The sequence below is a fragment of the Aethalodelphis obliquidens genome, unplaced genomic scaffold, assembly GCF_003676395.1.
Source record: "Aethalodelphis obliquidens isolate GAN/ISIS:26980383/991018 unplaced genomic scaffold, ASM367639v1 scaffold50, whole genome shotgun sequence".
In the NCBI taxonomy this organism is placed as follows: domain Eukaryota; kingdom Metazoa; phylum Chordata; class Mammalia; order Artiodactyla; family Delphinidae; genus Aethalodelphis; species Aethalodelphis obliquidens.
Window position 1 is genome coordinate 1,122,313 of NW_020837994.1, and position 23,089 is coordinate 1,145,401.

Consider the following 23,089-nt stretch of genomic DNA (forward strand, 5'->3'; position numbering starts at 1 on the left):
AAACAAAGCTCGAAAATACCCTCCCTTCAACTCTAGTAAAACACATTTTTCAGCATACCAATTTTTTTTTTTTTTTTTGTGGTACGCGGGCCTCTCACTGTTGTGGCCTCTCCCGCTGCAGAGCACAAGCTCCGGATGCGCAGGTTCAGTGGCCATGGCTCACGGGCCCAGCCGCTCCGCGGCATGTGGGATCTTCCCAGACCGGGACACGAACCCGTGTCCCCTGCATCGGCAGGCGGACTCTCAACCACTGCGCCACCAGGGAAGCCCCAGCATACCAATTTTTTAAAAATTACAATAAATAAAGTCTTTGCTCTCATGGGGTTTAAAACTGGCAATACATATACCTTACAATACAAGTATATAACATTTAGGTATAGAGGATAAATTCTTAAATATTTTAGTTCAAGGTAGTTTTTGTTTTGTTTTGTTTTGAAGACAGAATCTCCAGGGACTTCCCTGGTGTTCCAGTGAGTAAGACTTTGCACTCCCAATGCAGGGGGCCGGGGTTCGATCCCTGGTTGGGGAACTAGATCCCGCATGCATGCCCCAAAGTCCACATGCCGCAACTAAAAAAAAAAAGATCCCGTGGGCCGCAACTAAGACCCACAGCATACATGCATGCATGCATGAATGAATTAAAAAAAAAAAAAAAAAGACAGAATCTCCAAATAGTAGATCAGGATCTCAATGTCTCTCTCATCTGGTCAGCATTCAAGTTGTTGTATCTTCCTTGTATTGAGGGTAACCCAAAACTCCAGAGAAAGAGTATAGTCCACTTATAGTCCACTTAGGTGGCTCTTTTACATTGTCCAAAGACATATTTTAGCACCCTTTCATATATTACTACCCATTTATGATCAATAGCTTCTGGAAGCTATTTAGTTTCCGGAAATTAAAATAGCTCCTTTTCATAGAAAGATTAGACATATCTAATTTTAAAACAGCATTCCTTCTGTATTTGCATTTCTTCTGTATTCATTCAAATCTCTTCAGCTAAGCTTATTTCTCCAAAATAGTTTTCAAAATCCCTAATAGTACATTCTTTATATCCTCCTATATAAAGGCAATTTAAATGACCATTTCAATCAAAGCCTAACTAATCTTATCCTGAACACTGTGGCTATTCATTTTTCTTCCAACAATATTTTAACATTTGTCCTTAATACTCCTGTGCCACCATACACACAAAACTTCATACAGCATTATGTTCTAATACTTTTCTTCCTATCCCACTCCCAACCCATGCCATATAATTTATTCTGTATTATATAAATTTATTCAGTCAGTCATCAAGAAGTTCTGATAAAAGGAAGAATATATTGAGGCAAGGAAGACCAACTAAAACTAACAAGAATATTTAATTATCAACAAATATGGTTCTATACAACACAAAATAGAAATCTGTTAAGTATTGTAGGTATACTCCTGGTTCTGAGTATGCCTAGCTCTTCCAAGAAATCACTTCTCTGTTTAAAAAAGGAAATATCTCCAGGTGATTTCATAACCCACTCTTAATATTTCTACAGCCTTTTTAGTCAGGAAATTCTTCCATATATATGACTTAAATTCACTATGTTTCATAGCACAGGGAGATCAGCTCAGTGCTTTGTGTCCATCTAGAGGGGTGGGATAGGGAGGGAGATGCAAGAGGGAGGAGATACGGGGATATATGTATACGTATAGCTGATTTACTTTGTTATACAGCAGAAACTAACACACCATTGTAAAGCAATTATACTCCAATAAAGATGTTAAAAAAAATTCACTACGTTTCAGCTTAAGCCTCTCTTATTGTTCAGATCTTAGAATTGCAAATTAACAAGCTATTATCTTTTCTGTAAGATATTACAAATCCAAAGACTTTTTTCAGTTGTACTTTTGCCTTCTTGATGTGACTGGACAATTCTCATTTGAATGTCACATTTTAATTCCATGATTAAACAAACCTATGATTTTCCTTGTGTATAAGCAACATGAAGTGATTCTTATTACTTCTTATTAAGTGTCAGCCAGTAACACAATCATTGACAAAGCAAATTTTATCAAAGCCATTGAATTTTTAAACTGTCTTTTTTGTAATTAATTTATTTATTTTTGGCTGCGTAGGGTCTTTGTTGCTGCACACAGCTTTTCTCTAGTTGTGGCGAGCAGGGGCTACTCTTCGCTGTGGTGTGTGGGTTTCTCATTGCGGTGGCTTCTCTTGTTGCAGAGCACGGGCTCTAGGAGCATGGGCTTCTGTAGTTGTGGCACATGGGCTCAGTTGTTGTGGCTCACGGGCTCTAGAGCACAGGCTCAGTAGTTGTGGCGCACAGGTTTAGTTGCTCCACGGCATGTGGGATCTTCCTGGACCAGGGATCGAACCCGTGCCCCTGCATTGGCAGGTGGATTCTTAACCACTGAGCCACCAAGGAAGTCCTCAAAGCCACTGAATTTTTTTTTTAAAGCCACTGAATTTTAAAACTAATTTGTTTATCTTACTCTCTACTTAACTGTAAGTTACATGTATTAAGAATTTTGTCATATAAATTACAAAAGTCCAATACAGCAAAATACCTGAGAAACACTTAATCTTATCTAACATTTAGTTCATGTATCTCAACTTTCCAGAGATGATTACAGTTTTTTCACTCTTATGGTTTTGGGAACGCCAAAGTATCCTTACTTCCTGCACACCTTCTACCTATACAAAATTTATCAAGGAAAGGTTGTATAGTTTAGTGTCTTAGTAGTGGAGCTCTAGAACCAGGCTGTTGAGCTGAAACCCAAGTTTAGCCAGTTACTAACTGTATATACTACTGAGACAAGTTATTTAACCTATCTGTGCCTGAATTTCCTCATGGTAAAATAAGAATAACAGTAGTACCTATCTTATAGGAATATTTCAACTTTTTTTCATTGAAATATATTTGATTTCAATGTTGTGTTAGTTTCTGGTATACAGCAAAGTGACTGTTTTATATATATATATGTATTTTGTTGTTGTTATATTCTTTTCCATTATAGCTTATTACAAGATATTGAATATAGTTCCCTGTGCTATACCATAGGACCTTGTTGTTTATCTATTTTATATATAGTAGTTTGTATCTGCTATTCCCAAACTCCTAAATGATCCCTCCCCACCTTTCCCCCTTGGTAACCATAAGTTTGTTTTCTATGTCAACTTTTTATTTTACAGAAAAGTTACAAACCTCCTTAGTCTCCTCTCATCAGTGACATTTCCTGTCTTTCCTGTTTTTACGACCTTGACACTTGTAAAGAAAACCGGTCAGTTATTTTGTGTAATGTCCCTCAATTTAGATTTGTCTAATGTTTTCTCATTAGAATGAGGTCATACATTTTTTTTTTTTTTTTTTTGCGGTACGCGGGCCTCTCACTGTTGTGGCCTCTCCTGTTGCGGAGCACAGGCTCCAGACGCGCAGGCTCAGCGGCCATGGCTCACGGGCCCAGCCGCTCCGCGGCATGTGGGATCCTCCCGGACCGGGGCACGAACCCATGTCCCCTGCATCGGCAGGCAGACTCTCAACCGCTGCGCCACCAGGGAAGCCCGAGGTCATACATTTTTGACAAGACCACCACAGAACTGATGTGCCTGTCTCAGTGCATCATAAAAGAAATACATGATGTCATATTAATGTCTTATTCCTAGTGATGTTAACCTTGATCACTTGATTATGGCAATCTCCACAGAGTTTCTTTACCATAAGTTACTGTTTTTCCCCTTGTAAATAATAAATATCTTGAGGAATATACTTTGAGATTTTCAAATATCCTGTATCTTCGCAAAATTTTGCCCCCATTTTTAGCATTCATCAAATGGATCTCGCCTGTAGCAATTAGCACTGTGGTATTCCAACGGTGATTTTCTATTTCCCTCATTCTATTTACTATAAGAGCAGTCCTTTCTTATCTATTTATTTATTTAAATAAATATTCATAAATATCTTAATTATGTGGGTTATAATCCAATATCACCATTATTTATTTTGTTGCTCAAAAATTTCCAACTTTCCCTGTTGGGCGCTCTTTCACATTGGCTCCTGTGCCCTTTCAACATGTCCCCATCCTTTCATAAACACTTGCTTATTTTCTGGCACCAGAATACTCTCCAGCTTATTTTGTATTTTCCCTGCCCCAGCCCTGAAATCAACCACTTCTCCAAAGATCTCACGGAGTTGGTTTTAAGGGTTAAACTAGCTAAGACTGTAAAGTACTTACAACAGGGTCTGATCTGTACTAAGTAATCAAATGTCAATTGATATCTAGTATTGACAGTTTGACAGGAAATACACATTAACCATTACAGCTGTCAGGAGGTGCTGTATTTCTATATTTGGTTGCAAAGTGATATTAAGCACTGTATTAGTCTGCTAGAGCTGCTGTAACAAAGTACCACAAACTGGTTTAAACAACAGAAATTTATTGTCTCACGGTTCTGGAGGCTACAAATCCAAAATCAAGGTGTTGGCAGAGTTAGTTGCTTCTGAGGGCTGTGAAAAGAATCTGTTCCAAGCCTCTTCCCTAGCTTCTGGTGGTTTGCTGGCAGTCCTTGGCATCCCTTGGTGTACAGAAGCATCACCCTGATCTCTGCCTTCACCTTCAGATGGCATTCTCTCTGTGTATATCTGTGTCCAAATTTCCCCTTTTTTTAAGGACACAAGTCATACTGTATAGTGGCCCATCCTACCCCAGGAGGACCTCACCTTAACCAGTTGCATCTGAGGTACTAGAGGTTAAACTTCAACATACGAATTTGGGAAGAACACACTTCAAGCCATAACCAGGCACAAATGAAAAAATTCTGAAAAATAAAAATAAATCATCACAGTATTTAGAATAATATCAATCAGACTGAGGTTGAAATAACTATTTAGATTGTTTTCACATAGAAGACTAATTATTACAGTATCAGAGGTTTTGAAAACAAATGTACAATATTTTGGAGAGGAAAGTTCAACTAAAGAATTTTGAAAGAACAAAAGGAATGCTTTATTTAAAACTAAATGTCTCAATGCAGCCAAAAATAAATAAATAATTTTTTTAAAAAAGGGGGGGCTTCTCTGGTGGTGCAGTGGTTAAGAATCTACCTGCCAATGCAGGGGACACGGGTTCGATCCCTGGTCTGGGAAGATCCCACATGCCATGAAGCAACTAACTAAGCCCGTGCGCCACAACTACTGAGCCTGTGCTCTAGAGCCCATGAGCCACAACTACTGAGCCCTCGTGCCACAACTACTGAAGCCCACGTGTGTAGAGCCCGTGCTCTGCAACAAGAGAAGCCACCGCAATGAGAAGGCCACGCACCGCAATGAAGAGCAGCCCCCGCTCGCCACAACTAGAGAAAGCCCGTGAGCAGCGATGAAGACCCAACACAGCCAAAAATAAATAAATAAATAAATAAAATTTTAAATAAATAAAACTAAACGTACTCAGTCTTTCTGTGAAGAGGAACTACTTTCAATTTCTGAAAGCTCTGAGAGCATTAAATAGGTAGGAATATATGAGAGGGTGCTGACAGTAAGTCCCTGGGTGGAGCCTACAGAGGACCATCTATGCAGGCCATATTATATGGGTAGATTCTTCTCATTTTACCTAGAGAGGTTAAAATTAACGCTTTAAGAGCTCATAATGTATAAGGTGGCAGAGCAAAGACCACAGTTCAGTATCCCTAACTCCTGCCCCATAACTTTTCCCCCATATCACATTAACTATAGAAGTTTCACAGGCCAAAGGAAAGAAACATTCCATATTAAACAACTTGATAAACAAACATAAAAGGTTTGCAAATTAGTAACTTCAATAGCCATCTAGTTTTGTCCTATTTACTTAATGTCAATATGTTAGTGCTTCTGTCACCTGCTTAAAGAAGAAAGACCTGTTTACTCAGATTCCTAATGACTGGACAGATTCAATATTTTATGGTTGCCTGTATGAAGGACATTATGCTAGACACCAAGGACAGAGATTTAAAAGATCTAAGAATGGATTTTATGCAGCCTTAAGTACTACAGATCAAAATATCTTTAGTCCAGAGGTGGCCTAAAATCTGTCTAAATTCATGAGTCATCACATTCTCTATTTCCCTATTATAATCAACTTAACTCACCTTGATTATGTAGATAATTTAAAGTACACATGCACAGATTTCTGAAAGGGATATTCTTCAGTTTTAACAGGATGGTTAAAGACAGATAAAGGGTTAATTAGCCACATGAGACTACTGAAATTAAAGTGAAATAAAATTTTGAAATCAGTTCTCAGTCACTGTAGCCATCACCATATTAAACAGCACAAATATGGGACAGTTCCTCCATCACAGAAAGTTCAATTTGATAGCAAAGATTTAGATATCCTAAAATGTTAAGTCTCAAACCATGTAATGCAAAGTATCCCAACAATAAAGGCCTCTGTGGGCAACTATATCCATGAATGTCAAGAATATACCAATAAGAAAGTTCTCATCTTTTAGCAATCATACAAAAATATTTGCGATGATAGGATATACGGGATTTTCTTCAACTCACTCTGGTATGTGGGGGCGGGGGGGATAACTGTTGAAGCTCAGTACGAGTTTATGGGGGTTCATGACACTATTCTCTGTACCTTTTTATATGTTTAAATTTTCCCATAATAAAGGGGTTAAATAATACTTTAAGAACCCAAAAACATATTTGGTTAAATCACACTCACTCTTCAAATATGCCATTTACAACGACTGACTTCTTGACTCTCTAAAACTCTACTGAGACCACTTTTTAAAAATTAGCAATTAGTTCTTGATAAATCCAATAGCCTTTTCTGAGTTATCATTTTCCTCATCTTGAGCCACTGACTCTTCAGATTCATACCAGATACTTGGCATATCAAACCTTTCTCCTACGTTAGGTTTTTTTGTCTTATTGTTTTTCTTTTAATTATCCTCTTTTATGCGTATTTTTGAGGTAGCAAGCTACCTCAAAGCCTTTCTGAAACTAAGTATGGTAAAAATCAGAAATCATTCACTTATTTGAAAATATTTAGTGAGCTCCCGCTATATGCCAAGCACTATGCAATGGTGCTTAGAATACAGCAATGAACAATAAATTCATGAATGCTACCTCTGTGGAACTTACAGAACAAATGGAAAACAGAAATTTTAACAGACAAATAATTACAACTGTATTAAAGGCAGCAAGGAGAAGGACAGTGTTGACAGTCTATAAAGAATGGGAAACTAAACCACTCTGAGGAAGTCAGCAAAGGCTTGAAGAAGTTTCTTGAAGCTAAAGGATAAGCTGGAGTTAATCTGACAAAGGGGAAGAGGGAATATATAACAAGATGGAGATTGGTTAAGAGTTATAACTTAAAAAAGGTCAGTATGGGGCTTCCCTGGTGGCGCAGTGGTTGAGAGTCTGCCTGCCAATGCAGGGGACACGGGTTCGTGCCCCGGTCCGGGAAGATCCCACATGCCGCGGAGCGGCTAGGCCCGTGAGCCATGGCCGCTGAGCCTGCGCGGTCCGGAGCCTGTGCTCTGCAACGGGAGAGGCCACAACAGTGAAAGGCCCGCGTACAGCCAAAAAAAAAAAAAAAGGTCAGTATGGCTGAAACAGAGAGAGATGGTGGGAGATATGCTCAAGAATGGACGGATGGGGAGGAGCCAAAAAATTCAGTGTGAGCAATGTAGATCATTTGGAAAGATCTTATTCTAAGAGTGATTTAAACAAAAGCAAAAAAAAAAAAAAAACCCAAAAAACTACAAAGGTGGGGATTTGAGTTTTTACAATTTTTTAAAAATTTTATTGTGATAAACTATACCATAAGATTTACCATTTTAACCATTTTTAAGTGTACTATTCTGTGGCATTAAGCACAGTCAAGATGTTTTTGTTTTTAGTAAGAAGTTACTCTGATTTACATTTTTATAAAGTTCACTCTGATATCAATGTGCAGGATGGATTGGAGGGGAGGTCCAAGAACAGAGGTTGGAAGGTACAAATATAAAGATTTAAATCTACTTTACTGCTCCCTGCTAGACCATAAACAAGAAGAGAACAGAGATTATACCTGATCTGTTAAAAACTACATTTCCCGGGACCTAGCTCTATGCTTGGCACACAGTGGACATCTATTAAATAGATAAATGACCTGTAAGATTCTATGATTCTTAGAACAGAAAACTTAAAATGCAAAGATGTGTGTTCTGTACAGCACGTAACACCTTAATGATGATTTTTTTTAACTTAAAAAAAAAAAACAAAAACCTGTCTAACAGTAATAGGTAAAGATGAGTTCTAGCAATAAGGTTAGAGATAGGAAGGTAGAATCCAGACTCTGAAAGGGTCTGACTAGGGCAGAAGAGCTTGGACTTCATCTCAAAGAGAAGTCTATGCGGGGTGTATGGGCAAGGTTTTATGCAATCTCACAATGGCAGGTTGAGATAACAATAATGCTTATTATCAGTTAATTTAAAAAATCATACAGTATTTGCCCTTTTGTGATTGGCTTATTTCACTTAGCATAATGTCCAAGGTTCATCCATGTCAAAGCATGTGTCAGAATTTTCTTCCTTTTTAAGGCTGAATAGGTTTTCATTGTATGTATACACAGAACCATGTTTTGTCTACCCATTCATCCATGGATGAACACTTGGATTGCTTCTATCTTTTGGCTCCTGTGAATAATGCAGCTATAAACATGGATATAAATGAGTTGGTTTTAATTTTATAAAATGTACTTTTAAAAAAGAAGAGGAGGGACTTCCCTGGTGGTGCAGTGGTTAAGAATCCGCCTGCCAATGCAGGGGACACGGGTTCGAGCCCTGGTCCAGGAAGATCCCACGTGCCATGGAGCAACTCAGCCCGTGCACTACAACTACTGAGCCTGTGCTCTAGAGCCCGCAAGCCACAACTACTGAGCCTGCGTGCCACAACTACTGAAGCCCACGCACCTAGAGCCCGTGTTTTGCAACAAGAGAAGCCCCTGCAATGAGAAGCACGTGCACCACAACGATGAGTAGCTCCCACTCACTGCAACTAGAGAACGCCCTCACGCAGCAACGGAGACCCAGTGCAGACAAAAATAAATAAAATAAATAAATTTATTTTTAAAAAAGAGAAAAATAAAGAACAGAAACTGAAAACCCTAAGCAATTCTAAATGTCGAAATGTGTTGATTCTCAGAAAATCAGTTAGAAGCTAGAAAGCAAATGCAAAGTGGTACCTGACGTAATAGATTCTATAAAGATCAATTTTAAACTGACAATGGGGAAAGCTGAGAAACAATCTGATTTGTGCCAGAGAACCTCCCCAATGTAGGCACCAAGTACATCTAGAAATAAGGGTAAAGGTGGTGCTAAAAATGAAAGGAATGGATGAAAATCTGTTTAAAAGGGAGACTGACACCCTCACATCCCCTCCTCTATTCCACACAGCCAGGTTCCTCTCCCACTTCATCAGAAGATTATAGATTATGCTATGAGAAAGGAAAATAGAGGGTTTCTGGACTGGTGAATATAAGAGTCAAGCGAAGTCTGAAGTACAAACTGTATTAAAAACAAAGTAGGGCTTCCCTGGTGGCGTAGTGGTTGAGAGTCCGCCTGCCGATGCAGGGGACACAGGTTCGTGCCCCGGTCCGGGAGGATCCCACATGCCGTGGAGCGCCTGGGCCCGTGAGCCATGGCCGCTGAGCCTGTGCTCCGCAGCGGGAGAGGCAACGGTGAGAGGCCCGCGTACGGCAAAAAAAAAAAAAAAAAAACAAAGTAAATTAGATTCATATATTCTAATGTTATCTTCAAACCCTGTCTCCATTCAGCTCCAAGAAAGCTGGCAACCAATATTATCCTCTCCAGCAGGACACTGGACAACTCTTCTTTAAGAAATGTGACTGGCGGGACTTCCCTGGTGGTGCAGTGGTTAAGAATCCGCCTGCCAATGCAGGGGACATGGGTTCAAGCCCTGGTCTGGGAAGATCCTACATGCCGAAGAGCAACTAAGCCCCTGCGCCACAACTCCTGAGCCTGAGCTCTAGAGCCTGCAAGCTACAACTACTGAAGCCTGTGTGCTACAACTACTGAAGCCCATGCGCCTAGAGCCCGTGCTCTGCAACAAGAGAAGCCACCGCAATGAGAAACTCACGCAACGCAACGAAGAGTAGCCCCCGCTCCCCGCAACTAGAGAAAGCCTGCGTGCAGCAATGAAGACCCAAAGCAGCCAAAAATTAAAATTAATTTTTTAAAAAAAGAAATGTGACTGGCAAAAAGACTTAAATGAGCTAACATCAGAGACTTCTTCCCCCAAAAAGAACTCAGCCAGACTGTCCTACAGAGAAGGCCAATAAACCCACAAAAGAGCTTAAAATCAAATTTTTAGTGCTCAACTCTTAAACAAAAGGAGACAGTCAAGAATACTAGTTCTTTGAGGACCACATCAAACAAGAAATAGAGAAACTAGAATAAACATAAGTGAAAAGCAATTTACAAAAAACTGAGTATTGAAAAGAAAGCCATATATCTCTTTAATATCCTCAAAATGACAAGAGATACAGCAGAAATTATCACAATGTTGAAAATCAACTATACTTCAATTAAAAAAAATTTTAACAAGAGAAGATACTAGAATCAAAAAGATGTTATAGACAGAAACAATCAGAAAACAAAGAGCTCTTTGAAATTAAAACGATAGCAGAAATAAAACGTAATAGGGTAAAAGAAAGTTGAGAAAATTTTTTAAGAATTAAAACAGAAACAAATAAATGAAAAAGGGGCAAGATAAGATACCACTAGAGGATCAATCCAGGAGGTCTAATAAGAATTCCAGAGAGAACTGAAAATGGAGAGGTGAATATCATACTAGTTAAGTCAAGAAAATTTCCTGAAAATAAACAACTTAAGTTTCCAGTTTGAAAATATTTATACCTATTACTCAGCACATAAAATGAAAATAAACACATCATTATGAAAGATCAAAATACCAAGAGTCATAAATGGCAATACTAGACTCTACAAGGCAATATATGTCATCAAATTTCTGAAGGAAGAATATATCCAACCCAAATCTCTAAACTCCACCAAACTTCAGTGTAAAGGTTGTACAAACACATTTTCAGACATACAAGGTCTCAAAAAACTTCCTCCCATGTTCCCTTTATTAGGAAGCTACTTGCTGGTGGATACATTCAACGTAATGAGTAAAACAAAGAAGAAAAAAGTAATCTGAGAAACAAGGGATCCATCCAACACAAGAGAGAAGGAAACCCTCAAAATGAAAGTAAAGGAGATCACACATTGACAGTTGTACATCAATTCTGGAGGGTAACTATTATACAATAGTTACCCTCAAGGTCAGAAGGTTCTGGGAGAGATGTCCCAGGCAAACCTGATGCATTCAAATAACTGAGATCTACACTACTGGTAAAGAGTTTGGGGATAATTAAGAAAAAAGCAAGTCAAATAGTGACACAAAGGAAAACAAAAAAAATATATGAAATATAGTACAATAAATCAGTATACTACACAGCTCAGCTGTGAATACCATTACCTAATAACAATAATGTGAAGATTAAATACTGATCTAACCAAAATGTATAATATCTATATTTAGAGAATGGGGAAAACAACACTGCTAGGTTAGTACTGCATATCAGAAATGAAAAGAATTTAGAAAGGTTAAATAAACTGTCCAAGATCACACTGTAAACACGGGCTTCAAGATTAGAACCAAAGTATAACTGTCTCTAGAGCTGTCTTTATCAGTATATATTGCCTCCCTAAGAAGAAAAAACTTAACTACAATAGTAAGGGAATAGATTTGAGAATTTCAGAACAGGGAAGTTTAATACTAAAAATTACAAAACATGTTCTCCTGGAGATCTCTTAGAATGAAGTAATTTAAGAGTGGTCAGGGCTTCCCTGGTGGTGCAGCGGTTGAGAGTCCGCCTGCCAATGCAGGGGACACGGGTTCGTGCCCCGGTCTGGGAAGATCCCACATGCCGCAGAGCAGCTGGGCCCGTGAGCAATGGCCGCTGAGCCTGCGCGTCCTGGAGCCTGTGCTCCGCAATGGGAGAGGCCACACAACAGTGAGAGGCCCACGTATCGCAAAAAACAAACAAACAAACAAACAAAAAAGAGTGGTCCAGTTTAACTGTCACAGACAAGAACAGCCTAAGGAGCTCTAACAACTAAATCAAATGTAGTATCCTAGATGGGATCCTGGAACAGAAAAATGACATTAGGAAAAAAATTAAAGAAATCGAAATAAAATATGGACTTTGGTTAATAATAATGTATCAATATTGGTACATTAGTTGTGAAAAATGTACACATGAGCTGTTAATTACAGAGCAAACTGGTGTAGAGTATACAGGAATTCCGTATTATCTCTGCAATTTTTCTGTATATCTAAAACTATTCTAAATGAAAAAAATTGTATTTAGAAACAAAACAGAATGGGAAAGTGCTCTAAGTACTAATGTGAAAACATCTCTAGGAATTATTGTTAAGCGAAAAAAAGCAAGATGCAGAATAAAATCTGATACCTCGTATGTAAGGAAGAATAAAAATTGTATTCATATTTGCTTGTGTCTGCATAAAGAAATCCCAGAATATACATAATGGTATATATATATAATTACTAATAGAGGAGGAGGTGGGGAATGAGGTCACAGGAACAGGGGTAGCAGTAAGTTTTCTGAAAGTATATCTTTTTACATAATTTTGATTTGTGAACTATGTGATTGTGTTAACTATTAAAAATAAAGTTAGAGGGGAAAAATAGCAATCCAGTTTAAAGCCCTAAGAGAAATGGATTGGGTGACTTCTTCAAGTCTCCTCCAACTTTGGAATGCTCTAATTCAAGAATTTCAACTAGAAGATCCTTAAACTTTTAGTCAGTCATATTTATAATGTATCAATACCTTCCCTGAAACTCCATGCTCCCCTGTCACTTCTCTGTATCTTTTAACTGTACTTTTCAAAGCAGCTGCACTCGTTGCACTATATTGTATTAGGTATTATATGTTTCTTCCATGATGAAATGTATATTTCTTAAGAGTAGGCTCTATCAAACTATTGATAATTGACAGAGTAGGAGTTTTCAGTAAACATGTGCCAGGCACTCTTCTAAATGCTTTACATTTATTAACTAATTTAATCTTCACAATAGCACTATATGATAGGTCCTATTATCTTTATTTTATAGATAAGGAAGTTAAAGCATAAAGAAGTCAATAATCTGCCCAAGGTCAGTGAGCAGGGCTAAAATATAAAACCCAGACTCTGTGCTCGTAATCACTAGCTGTACTGATTAGTTTTAAGACTTCAAAACAAGATATGGAATAAACTCCTTTTGACTGTTCTAAATGCAATATGGCAACTTCCCTGGTGGTCCAGTGGTTAAGAATCCACCTTCCAATGCCGGGGACGTGGGTTCGAACCCCGGTTGGGGAACTAAGATCCCAGAGGCAACTAAGCCCATGCACCACAATGAAGAGCCCAAGCACCGCAACTAACCCAACGCAGCCAAAAATAATAAATAAATGTTAAAAAAATAAATAAATGCAATATGAAGCTACAAGATACAAATGGCTTAATATCATCTAGAAACTAGCAGATCTCAAAATGCAGCCCACCAACTCCCAGGATCCCCAGGACCCTTTGGCTGGGCCACTACTCTCCTGAGGGTCAAAACCACTTTCATAATATCAAGATGTTATTTGGCTTTTTTCACTTTTGTTCTCTCATGAGTGTATAGTGGAGTTTCCAGAGCCTATGTGATGTGTGATATTACAAGAGACTGAATGCAGAAGCAGCTGTGAGAAGCAGATGACTTTTAATACATCAGACGTTACAGAGATTTGCAAATATGTAAAACAATGCCACTCCCTCCCTAAATTATTGTTTGAAAAATAGTTCTCTTTCACTAAAATTATGTCAACATGTAATGGATTTAACACTACTCTTTTTAAATGAATTAAATATTAAACAATTTTCTCAGTTAACTTTTAACACAGTAAATAGTGATATAAACCACATAAACAGCTCTTTAGAAGCCTCAATAATTTGTAAGAGCATCTTGAGAAGAAAAAGTTTAAGATCACTGATCTAGCCAATCTAAACTGTTCAGTGTTCCCAGTCTCTGACATTAAGACACTTTTTCCCAACACAGCATGTTATAATTCAAAAGAACTGATGTAAAAAAGGTAATAAAAAGTGAAAAAATAAGTAGTACCAGGCCAGGTATGTGTTTCTTTTTGAAATTACATTTCCTAATTTGTACTCATAACATTTGTTTGTAAGTATTACCTTCTACTCTAAACCATTCCTAAAATTGCCTCTGTATTTCAAGACAATAGCCAAAGGTGGTAACAAAAGAGGTTGCTCAAAGAAACTTCAGGTTCAAGCTGTGTATTTCAACATTTCTTTATTAAAGCATGTATACTACTAAAATATAAAGAAACTGTTAAGAATTTACACGAAGATTACCAAGACTGATATCATTAATTCAATATGAGGCTTCATATACTGAAACACTTCATCTTCATTATAGAATACAGAACCTTATTTTTTTTGGCTGTGTCATGCAGCATGCAGGATCTTATCTCCCCGACCAGGGATCGAACCGGTACCCACTGCAGTGGAACCGTGGAGTCATAACCACTGGACCGCCAGGGAGGTCCCAGAACCTTGTTTTTGAAAAGCTAAATAAAAAAGTCTACCTAACTTCAAATCTGTTCCATGAACATGTCTTTAATAATCATTTGACATACTTTTAGGTGTTATACTAATAGCAAATAATTTAACAATAACTTTAACAAAACGAATTCTGTTCAACTCAAAAACAAAAGTATAAAATTCTGGTCAGTTGTTTTTTTGGTTTTTTTTAGTTACACCGTAAAGGTTATATATAAATTATTGGAATCCCTGCTCTCGAGCATCTGGAGTATCCCTATATACAATCAAATAATGTAAGTATAAAATGTTATTGTTGAGAATTCCCCGGCAGTCCAGTGGTTAGTACTCAGTGCTTTCACTGCCGGGGCCCAGGTTCAATCCCTAGTGGGGGAACTAAGATCCCACAAGCTGCATGTGGGGCCAATAAAAAGAGTTACTGTTAAACTATTAAATGTGCAAGGAAAAAATGTAGACTTCACCGTAACAAAGATGACTACTAGCTTTGGTTACTATTAGATTCAATCATCATTCATTCTGAGTATCCACTACAAGCCTGGCACTATTCTAGGCACTGGGGATACAATGAACAAAAAAATTAATAATTTTTAATCTTCATGGGACCTGCATTCTGCTGTGGGAAACAGACAAACATAAACACAAGTAAGAATTAGAAATGTGGTCAATGCCATTAAGGAAACAAACAAGGCTTTGCCACAGATTAGTTTTTGAAAGCTGAATTGTAGAATTCTAAAACCTAAAAATAAAAAATTCATTAAGAGTTAAATCAAGATGACATGGACTGGGCTTCCCTGGTGGCACAGTGGTTAAGAATCCGCCTGCCAATGCAGGGCACACGGGTTCAAGCCCTGGTCCAGGAAGATCCCACATGCCAAAGGGCAACAAAGCCCATGCGCCACAACTACTGAGCCTGTGCTCTACAGCCCATGAGCCACAACTACTGAAGTCCGCGTACCTAGAGCCAGTGCTCCGCATCAAGAGAAGACACTGCAGTGAGAAGCCTGCGCACCGCAATGAAGAGTAGCCCCTGCTCGCCACAACTAGAGAAAGCCCGCGCGCAGCAACAAAGAGCCAACTCAGCCAAAAATCAATAAATTAATTTAAAAAAAGAAAAAAAGATGACATTGACTCTACAGACCTTTGCTAATGCATAAGAAAACTACAGACACTGCCTGTGAAAACAGAGATCCGTCTTTCCAAAGCTACTGGATGGTATTACTTAGCAATGTAGTAGCCTCAAAAGATAATTAAGCTCACAGTTCCACAGAGTTAAAAAGCATGTAAACACAATACTAAAAAAAACTGAGGAGCCTAAGGAGACAGGACAAACAAATGTAGTGTGGTATCCTGAATTGAATGCTGAAACAGAAAAAGATAAAAATTACGGAAATCTGGGTAAACTATGGACTTTAGTTAATAATGTATCAAAAAAATAAATAAATAATGTATCAATATTGTTTCATTAATGGTAACAAATGTACCTTACTAATATGTTAATAATATGGGATATTGGGTGGGGTTATATGGGAAACCTCTGCATGATCGTCTTAATTTTTCTGTAAATCTAAAACTGTTCTAAAAAATCAAGTCTACTTAAAAAAAAATCTAAGATGGCTTCAGGAATTATGGTGGAAGGGGAGTTAGTAAAGACTTGAAGAAACTAAGAAATGAGAAGCCATAAAACTCTGCAATGTGAATTAGAATATAAATACCCAAGAAATTCAAAGGAAACCTGCAGATACTTAAATTATGATTTCTATTCATACTAAAAACTTCCTAGGACAGAGATTAATGGATTTTTCATGCAAACAAAATAGCTCTGCATCACAATGTAAGGCAGGCATTAACATCCCTGAGTGCACAATAAGCACTTTAGATCCTATTTATCAATAATGACCAATAGGCTGTATTTTATGTATGTCACTGTCCTGAAACTGTCATAAAATACCTGGAGAGGGATCAATCTCATAGGTCTTACTAAGTCACTTGAAGAAACAAGTTTATATCTGTATAGCAAAAAAAAGCAAAGAGACTTGGTAAGAGGGCAGGGAGAAAAGATTATGTATGAAAGGAGAAAAACAATTTATCAGGTCTAACTGGAAGCAATTTTGCAACTATTATTAACCTACTTTAATGCCACACAAATTAGTATAAATAGTTCAGAGCAGTAATAAGAGCTCTGAATTTATATCAGTTATCTTCTTTCCAATCAAAAGAAATATATGTCTTCTATAGCCTAACCTAAAACACCTATCATGTAACTCAATGTCTGATGACTCGGGAGGAACTAATCTCTCAATGTCTCAATTTTAAAGATAGGAAAAGTGTGAGAAAAATAATGGAGGATGATAATCTCTAAACTACAGAGTGTGAAGTTTGCACAATACAGCATAAAATTGGAATTACCACAAGAAGTAATTTTTAGAGACAACCATCAGAAAATTAGAAGCTTATACCCAACACAAAGTACAATGACAGCAGGAGCCTGACCAAGTAAATTGAGATAATAATTTCACTCATCAGATACTATGGAATATTAACCATAAAAGAATCATTTAGCCAAAATGGTATTACATATTCGAATCGAATTTAGATAACTGGATGATGAATCTATCCCTTCTCTACTCTGTTACTCCCTATCCGCAAAGGAAACCCTACAAAACAAAGATGTTCGTTATTCTAAAGCCTTCTCTCCCTAAGGAATCTTGAATATATAATTGGAAAATACTCAAGAAGAAATGGAATTAACATTTCTCCAGTAATTCCTGTTTGCACCGCCGTGAGGAGAATCAGACACGGCGCTTCGTGTTGAAGCAGAAAAAGGAGAGGTGAGATGTGAAAAATTCCGAGTAAAACGATCATGACATAGCATCTGGCAGAGATTGGAAAAGCATGAACACAGCCAAAAGAATCGCCAGGGATGAAAGTCAAGAGAAGAAAACGAGGTTTTCCAACAGGCCACAGCCTAACCCAAGGGGCAAAAACCGCTACTGCCGCCGCCACTCCCTCACTCCCCAACCATTCCATCAAGTCGCCTCCAATTCAGATATGTATCCTCTATAACCCAGACCCATTCCCCACCTAGGTGAAAACAATCCAAGAATTTCCTAGGACTCCCCCCCCCCCCGCTTCCATAAGATCCGCGCTTCTCGGGGCCAAGCCTCTGGGGAAAACAACGCCCAGATCCCACCCTCCCGGCGCAAGGTTGAAGAGGGCCGGTTCCCCGGAGTGGGGCTTCCCAGGTGGGCCTCATCGAGCTGAGCAACTGGGATCAGAGCAAGGAACAAGGGTGGGGCTCAAGGAAGGGAGCTGGCGTCGGTGAGACGACGGAGACCGGAGGAAGAAAGGGATGGACAGGAGGCTGGGGCTGGGCGGGGTGAGGAGTGGGGAGGGCAGATCCACGGGAGAGGGCCGGGCGGCGGGGAAAGGAGCGGGTGGAGTGGGGGGCGGAAGGGTCAGAATCCGATCGACGGATCATGGCGAAGAGGAATGCGTGGCTAACAGGGGTCGGCAAACAGGCTCAAGGGCTAGGGGGTGGAAGGAAGCGCGACCGCGAGGCCCGCAGGGAGCCTCCGCGGACGGAAGGGCCGCACTGGGGGCGGTGCGGGGAAGCCACTGCCAGCTGCCAGGAGTGGGGGAGCCGCGCACTCACCGCTCTGCTCCCCCAGGAACACCAGCTTGAATTTCCTCAGCGGATTCCCGAAGTCTCCGCCCGCGGACATGATGGAGCCGGAGGAGCTGCCGCCGCCTCAGCCCAGAGACCTCCCAGACCGACGCCGCTCCAACCGGTTCACGGGGAGGATAGAGGAAGGGTCGGCGCCGAGCTCTCTCGGCCCCTGCAGGGCCCGGCAGCGGAGCAAGGCTGGAGAACAAGGTTCCTCTCACAGACAGGCAGCCGTCGCCGCCGCCTCTACTCGGAGTCGCCTAGCACCGAGCGAGGCCCGCAGCTGAGACAGGAAGGAGGGCGGTGTCGGAAGCAGCCAGGGGTGTGCTCGGGGGTCCCGAGGCTAGAGCTGTTCCCCTCTCAGCACCCGGCACCGAAACTGAGGCGAGGGTGGCGGAGCCGGAGCCGCAGACGTGTCTGGGACCTCTCACACGTAGCGTTCCAGCTCCACAGCTGCAGCCACCGCAGCCCAACCTGCTGAGTGCGCGAGCCTGTGGCGCGGCGCGGCGCGGGGCGAGCCCGGGCGCGAGCCTGCCGCCCAGCCAGCCACGGCGTGCGTGTGTGCGTGCGTGCGTGCGCGCGCGTGCGCGCCACAGCCAGCGCCTTCCTGGTTTAGCCTGCTTTCCCGGCTCCGCCCAGGCAGAGGAGACGTGGGGAGGTTACGTTTCCCTTCGCGTCGGGAGAAGCCGGGAGATGGTGGGGTGGAGCCTGGGGGAGCTGACGGGGTAGAATAAGGAGCACTGATGTCACTTACGGGCTGAGCCAATCGGAAGAGGTTAAGGGCGGGCAGAGCTGTCGAGTGAGGTGGCAGCGCCAGAGCGCGCGCGCTGCCCTCCTGCGGTGGAAAGCGTCTCACCGTGGCGGCCATGCGAAGTGTGACTCGTCGCAACCTGAGGGGAGGGGAGGGCATTGGGGCGGAGACGGGGCCAGAATGGAGGCGGAATTGACCCCAAGTGTGGGTGAAGTCGGAAGGCCCTAAGGTGTACAGAAGGTTCCTCTTTCCTGAGCCCTCAGCTCTGCCTCACAGTCCTCAGATACGCCCTTCACCTCTGCACCCACCTTCTCCATCTTTTTTCTTATAATTCCTCAGACGATACCCTACTAGGTACTGTTGCTCCCAGGAGTTTCGTAACAGAAGCAGGGCCTCCACATTTTTGTAGACAAGAAAGCTAAAGGTCACAGGAAGGAAATGATTTACAAAATTCGCAGAGCCATAAAGTGGAACCCAGGTTTTGTCTTTTCCCCCAATTGAACCTCCACAACCTCCTCGTTGATAAACCCATCCACTTCCCTGGCTTGACCTGCTTTGGTCTTCTCTTACCAACATTTGTTCCTCAGATATGGACAGTTCTAAGTGACCCCCACCTTCTACTGTGATAGAAAAGGAGTTAGACGTCAGGTAAACTAAACCCTTCATTTCACAGGTGGTGAAACTGAGGCCCAGGTAGGAAAATGGGGTTGCAAAAAGGTCACACAACAAATTAGAGGTAGAGCATGGCCCTGATGTGGGGAAGTGGACATTGAAAGATCACCTGGGGACTTCCCTGGTGGTGTAGTGGTTAAGAATCTGCCTGCCAATGCAGGGGACATGGGTTCGAGCCCTGGTCTGGGAAGATCCCACATGCCGCGGAGCAACTAAGCCCATGTGCCACAACTACTGAGCCTGTGCTCTAGAGCCTGTGAGCCACAACTACTGAAGCCCATGTGCCATAACTACTGAAGCCTGCGCACCTGGAGCCCGTGCTCCACAACAAAGAGAAGCCACCAAAATGAGAAGCCCGCGCACTGCAACGAAGGGTATCTATCCCCTGCTCGCCACAATTAGAGAAAGCCCACGTGCAGCAACGAAGACCCAATGCAGCCAAAAATAAATATATTAAAAAATAAAATAAAAAGATCACCTTTCTACAGATGTAGAAAACAAACATGGTTTATGGGAGGGGAGGATTAAATTGTTAGATTGGGATTGGCATGTACAGACTACTATATATAAAATAGATAACTAATAAGAACCTATTGTATAGCACAGGGAACTCTACTCAATACTCTGTAATGACCTATATGAGAAAAGAATCTAAAAAAGTGGATATATGTATATGTATAACTGATTCACTTTGCTGTACAGCAGAAACTAACACAACATTGTAACTCAACTATACTCCAATAAAAACTAATTTTAAAAAAAAGATCACCCATTCCCTCTAAAGCAGGGCTTCTGAATCTGCTGTGGGGGAGCCTCCCTTAAATCAGACATCTGCAGCATGTGTATCTTTCTGTGGAGAGAATCCATAGCTTTCATCAGATTTTCAACCCAGTTCATGACCCAAAAAATGAAGGTTAATGTCACACTCAAGAGGAGCTCAGGAATACATGACAACTAGGTGTAATGTGGATATAACTAACATAACTAAACTGGTAAGTTTAAAGGTGAATGGGATCCTGGAACAGAAAAAGGACATTAGGCAAAAACTAAGGAAATCTGAATAAATATGGACTTTAGTTAATTACAATGTATCAATATTGGTACATTAATTGTAACAAATGTATCGTACTAATGTAAGATATTAATAGAGGAAACTGGGGATGGGGAGAAGTATATGTGGACTTTCTGTACTGTCTGCTCAATTTTTCTGTAAATCTAAAACTTTTATAAAATAAGATCTATTAATAAAAGGTAAATAAAGGTTAAGAATTATCAAATTAGAGAATTTGTAATCCACACGTTACCATACTTCAGCCACAACTCACCATACGATAGGACAGCATTCGAAAAAGTAATCCTTGGCCTTGAAAAGGACGCTTTTAAAAACTGGTATCAAAAATAGTTCCAAGTTAATAATAAAAAGTAAGTCCTTAAAATTGTGTATAGAGCCTTACCATTCACAAAACACACTTATGTACATTTTCTCATTATTTGAGGGTTATTGTTTACTTAGCTGTAGAAATGGCAGGATCAAACAAGTGCCTTCTCAAACCCAAGGATGAATTGCTGAATGAACTAGAATAAATTAAGGGGAGGAAAAGAGATTCTTAAATTTTCATTTATTCTGGCCTATCAAGACAACAGCTATACCCCCAAATCTACTTCTCTATTAAAATTTACTAACTTCTAGCTCCTCTCAGCCAAGCAGCAGAAAGATTTTAGATCATGCATCTAAATGAAACAGTAGAGACCTGAGTTGTGACATGGATGTTTGATTTTTTCTTTTTTAATACTTGATTTTAAAAGTAACTTGTCAGGTCTGATAAGGCTCGCCCCACCAGTAACCCAAAACCCTAGTACACACAAAGAACAGCCAATACCAAGGCAATATTTAAGAAGAAAAGCTCTGCAAACAAAAATGAGTGGCTATTTTTTCTTTCTGATGGGTACCAGGTTTTCATTATGTTTCCTGAAATAGCCTTTAAAGTAACATCTGAGGATTGGAACTATAATTACTTTGTACTTCCTCCAGAACTTTATGAACCAATTCTTCCCTGCTGCTTTGGTCTCTGTAATCACCTAGGTAGGTGAGGCTATTCCTATCATTTTGAAGAGCGATATGATATAATCCACCTCTTACCTCAGATGTTTTTAATGTTTTAACTTAGCATTTTGCGTTGACACATATAATGCCTCATTCTCCTCTGAAGCCAAAATCATATTTATCAAGTGCTCTGTGTAAGTCATATGTTTTATCTTTAGAGATCTTATGGTCTAAAAGTTACATATGTGCTGTGGGGTTCATCAAACGGAGAAATTACTTGGGAGAAGGAGGAATTAAAGAGGCCTTTTTCAAGGGTGCTTTCACCAGCACTTCCACTTGAATGATTTCTCTTAATCTTGAACCTGTGCACTTCCCTCCCTTGTCCCCATTCCTACTCATTCTTTAGGTATCATCTTTTAAAAGTCCTCAAAAAGACCTCTCTGTCTGCTCGAATTCCAACAGAGTGTAAGTACTCCTGCCTGTCTTCCCATTGTACCCTATTCTTCCCCATCACTTAATTGTTTTTGTTATTTGTCAGTCTTCCCCACCTGACTATAAGCTTCATGAGGTCAAAACTCATGTCTTGTATTCCCAGCACTTGCAGAGTGCTTGCTCCACAGCAAGCATGTAACAGATATTTGCTGAATAAATGAAATAAATGAGAGAGATTATTTTTAGTTTTCTTCAAAAGGTGAATGGGATTTGGGCATGTGGAGATGGAAGGGCAAGAGCGTTTTGGAGAAAGAGAACATCACTTAAAATCATGTGATGTAAATTGATACTGCATTCCTTTACGACACTTATGAAAAAGATGCCCAGATCAGATCTCATAACCAAAAACTGGGGACAATGGGAGAGGACAGCTTTGGCAGCTCCAAAGGGAAGTACCTAGAGCTGTTTTTCTGATCAGTTTAAAAGGGATTGTTGGGGCTCCCCTGGTGGCGCAGTGGTTAAGAGTCAGCCTGCCGATGCAGGGGACACGGGTTTGTGCCCCGGTCCGGGAAGATCCCACATGCTGCAGAGCGGCTGGGCCAATAAGCCATGGCCGCTGAGGCCCGCATACCTCAAAAAAAAAAAAAAAAAAAAGGGATTGTTAATTTGAAGCCCATGAGTATGAGCAGGAATCTAGCACACAGAAATTGTAATATAATTACAGCTTGACTTTCTGCCCCAGAGACAAAAAACTTCTTGAGGGAGGACTGAGATTTCATCTTACTCCCTGATGACAGACAGTATTTGTTGCCTATCCAACAACAAACACACGCACACACACATTTCCACAATATATATTGG

General features: G+C 40.3%; 1 protein-coding gene across 4 annotated transcripts in view; it reads right to left on the minus strand.

Moving 5' to 3' along the window:
- The window catches only part of RAB6A (RAB6A, member RAS oncogene family), a 74,987-nt gene extending 56,127 nt beyond the window's left edge, over window positions 1-18,860 (minus strand). Inside the window, exons 1-2 of one of the 4 annotated variants that reach the window (XM_027083343.1) lie at window positions 18,318-18,832; window positions 4,707-4,804 (exon numbers count right to left, since the gene is read on the minus strand). Coding sequence is in view for 3 of the 4 variants with exons in the window: in XM_027083341.1 (XP_026939142.1) it covers window positions 18,318-18,387 (70 nt within the window). In the remaining variant the exon portion in view is untranslated. Of the gene's footprint in view, window positions 1-4,706; window positions 4,805-18,317 lie in introns of all 4 variants that reach the window. The other 3 variants (XM_027083341.1, XM_027083340.1, XM_027083342.1) reach the window with 3 other exon arrangements.
- Between the last annotated feature and the right edge of the window lie 4,229 nt (window positions 18,861-23,089).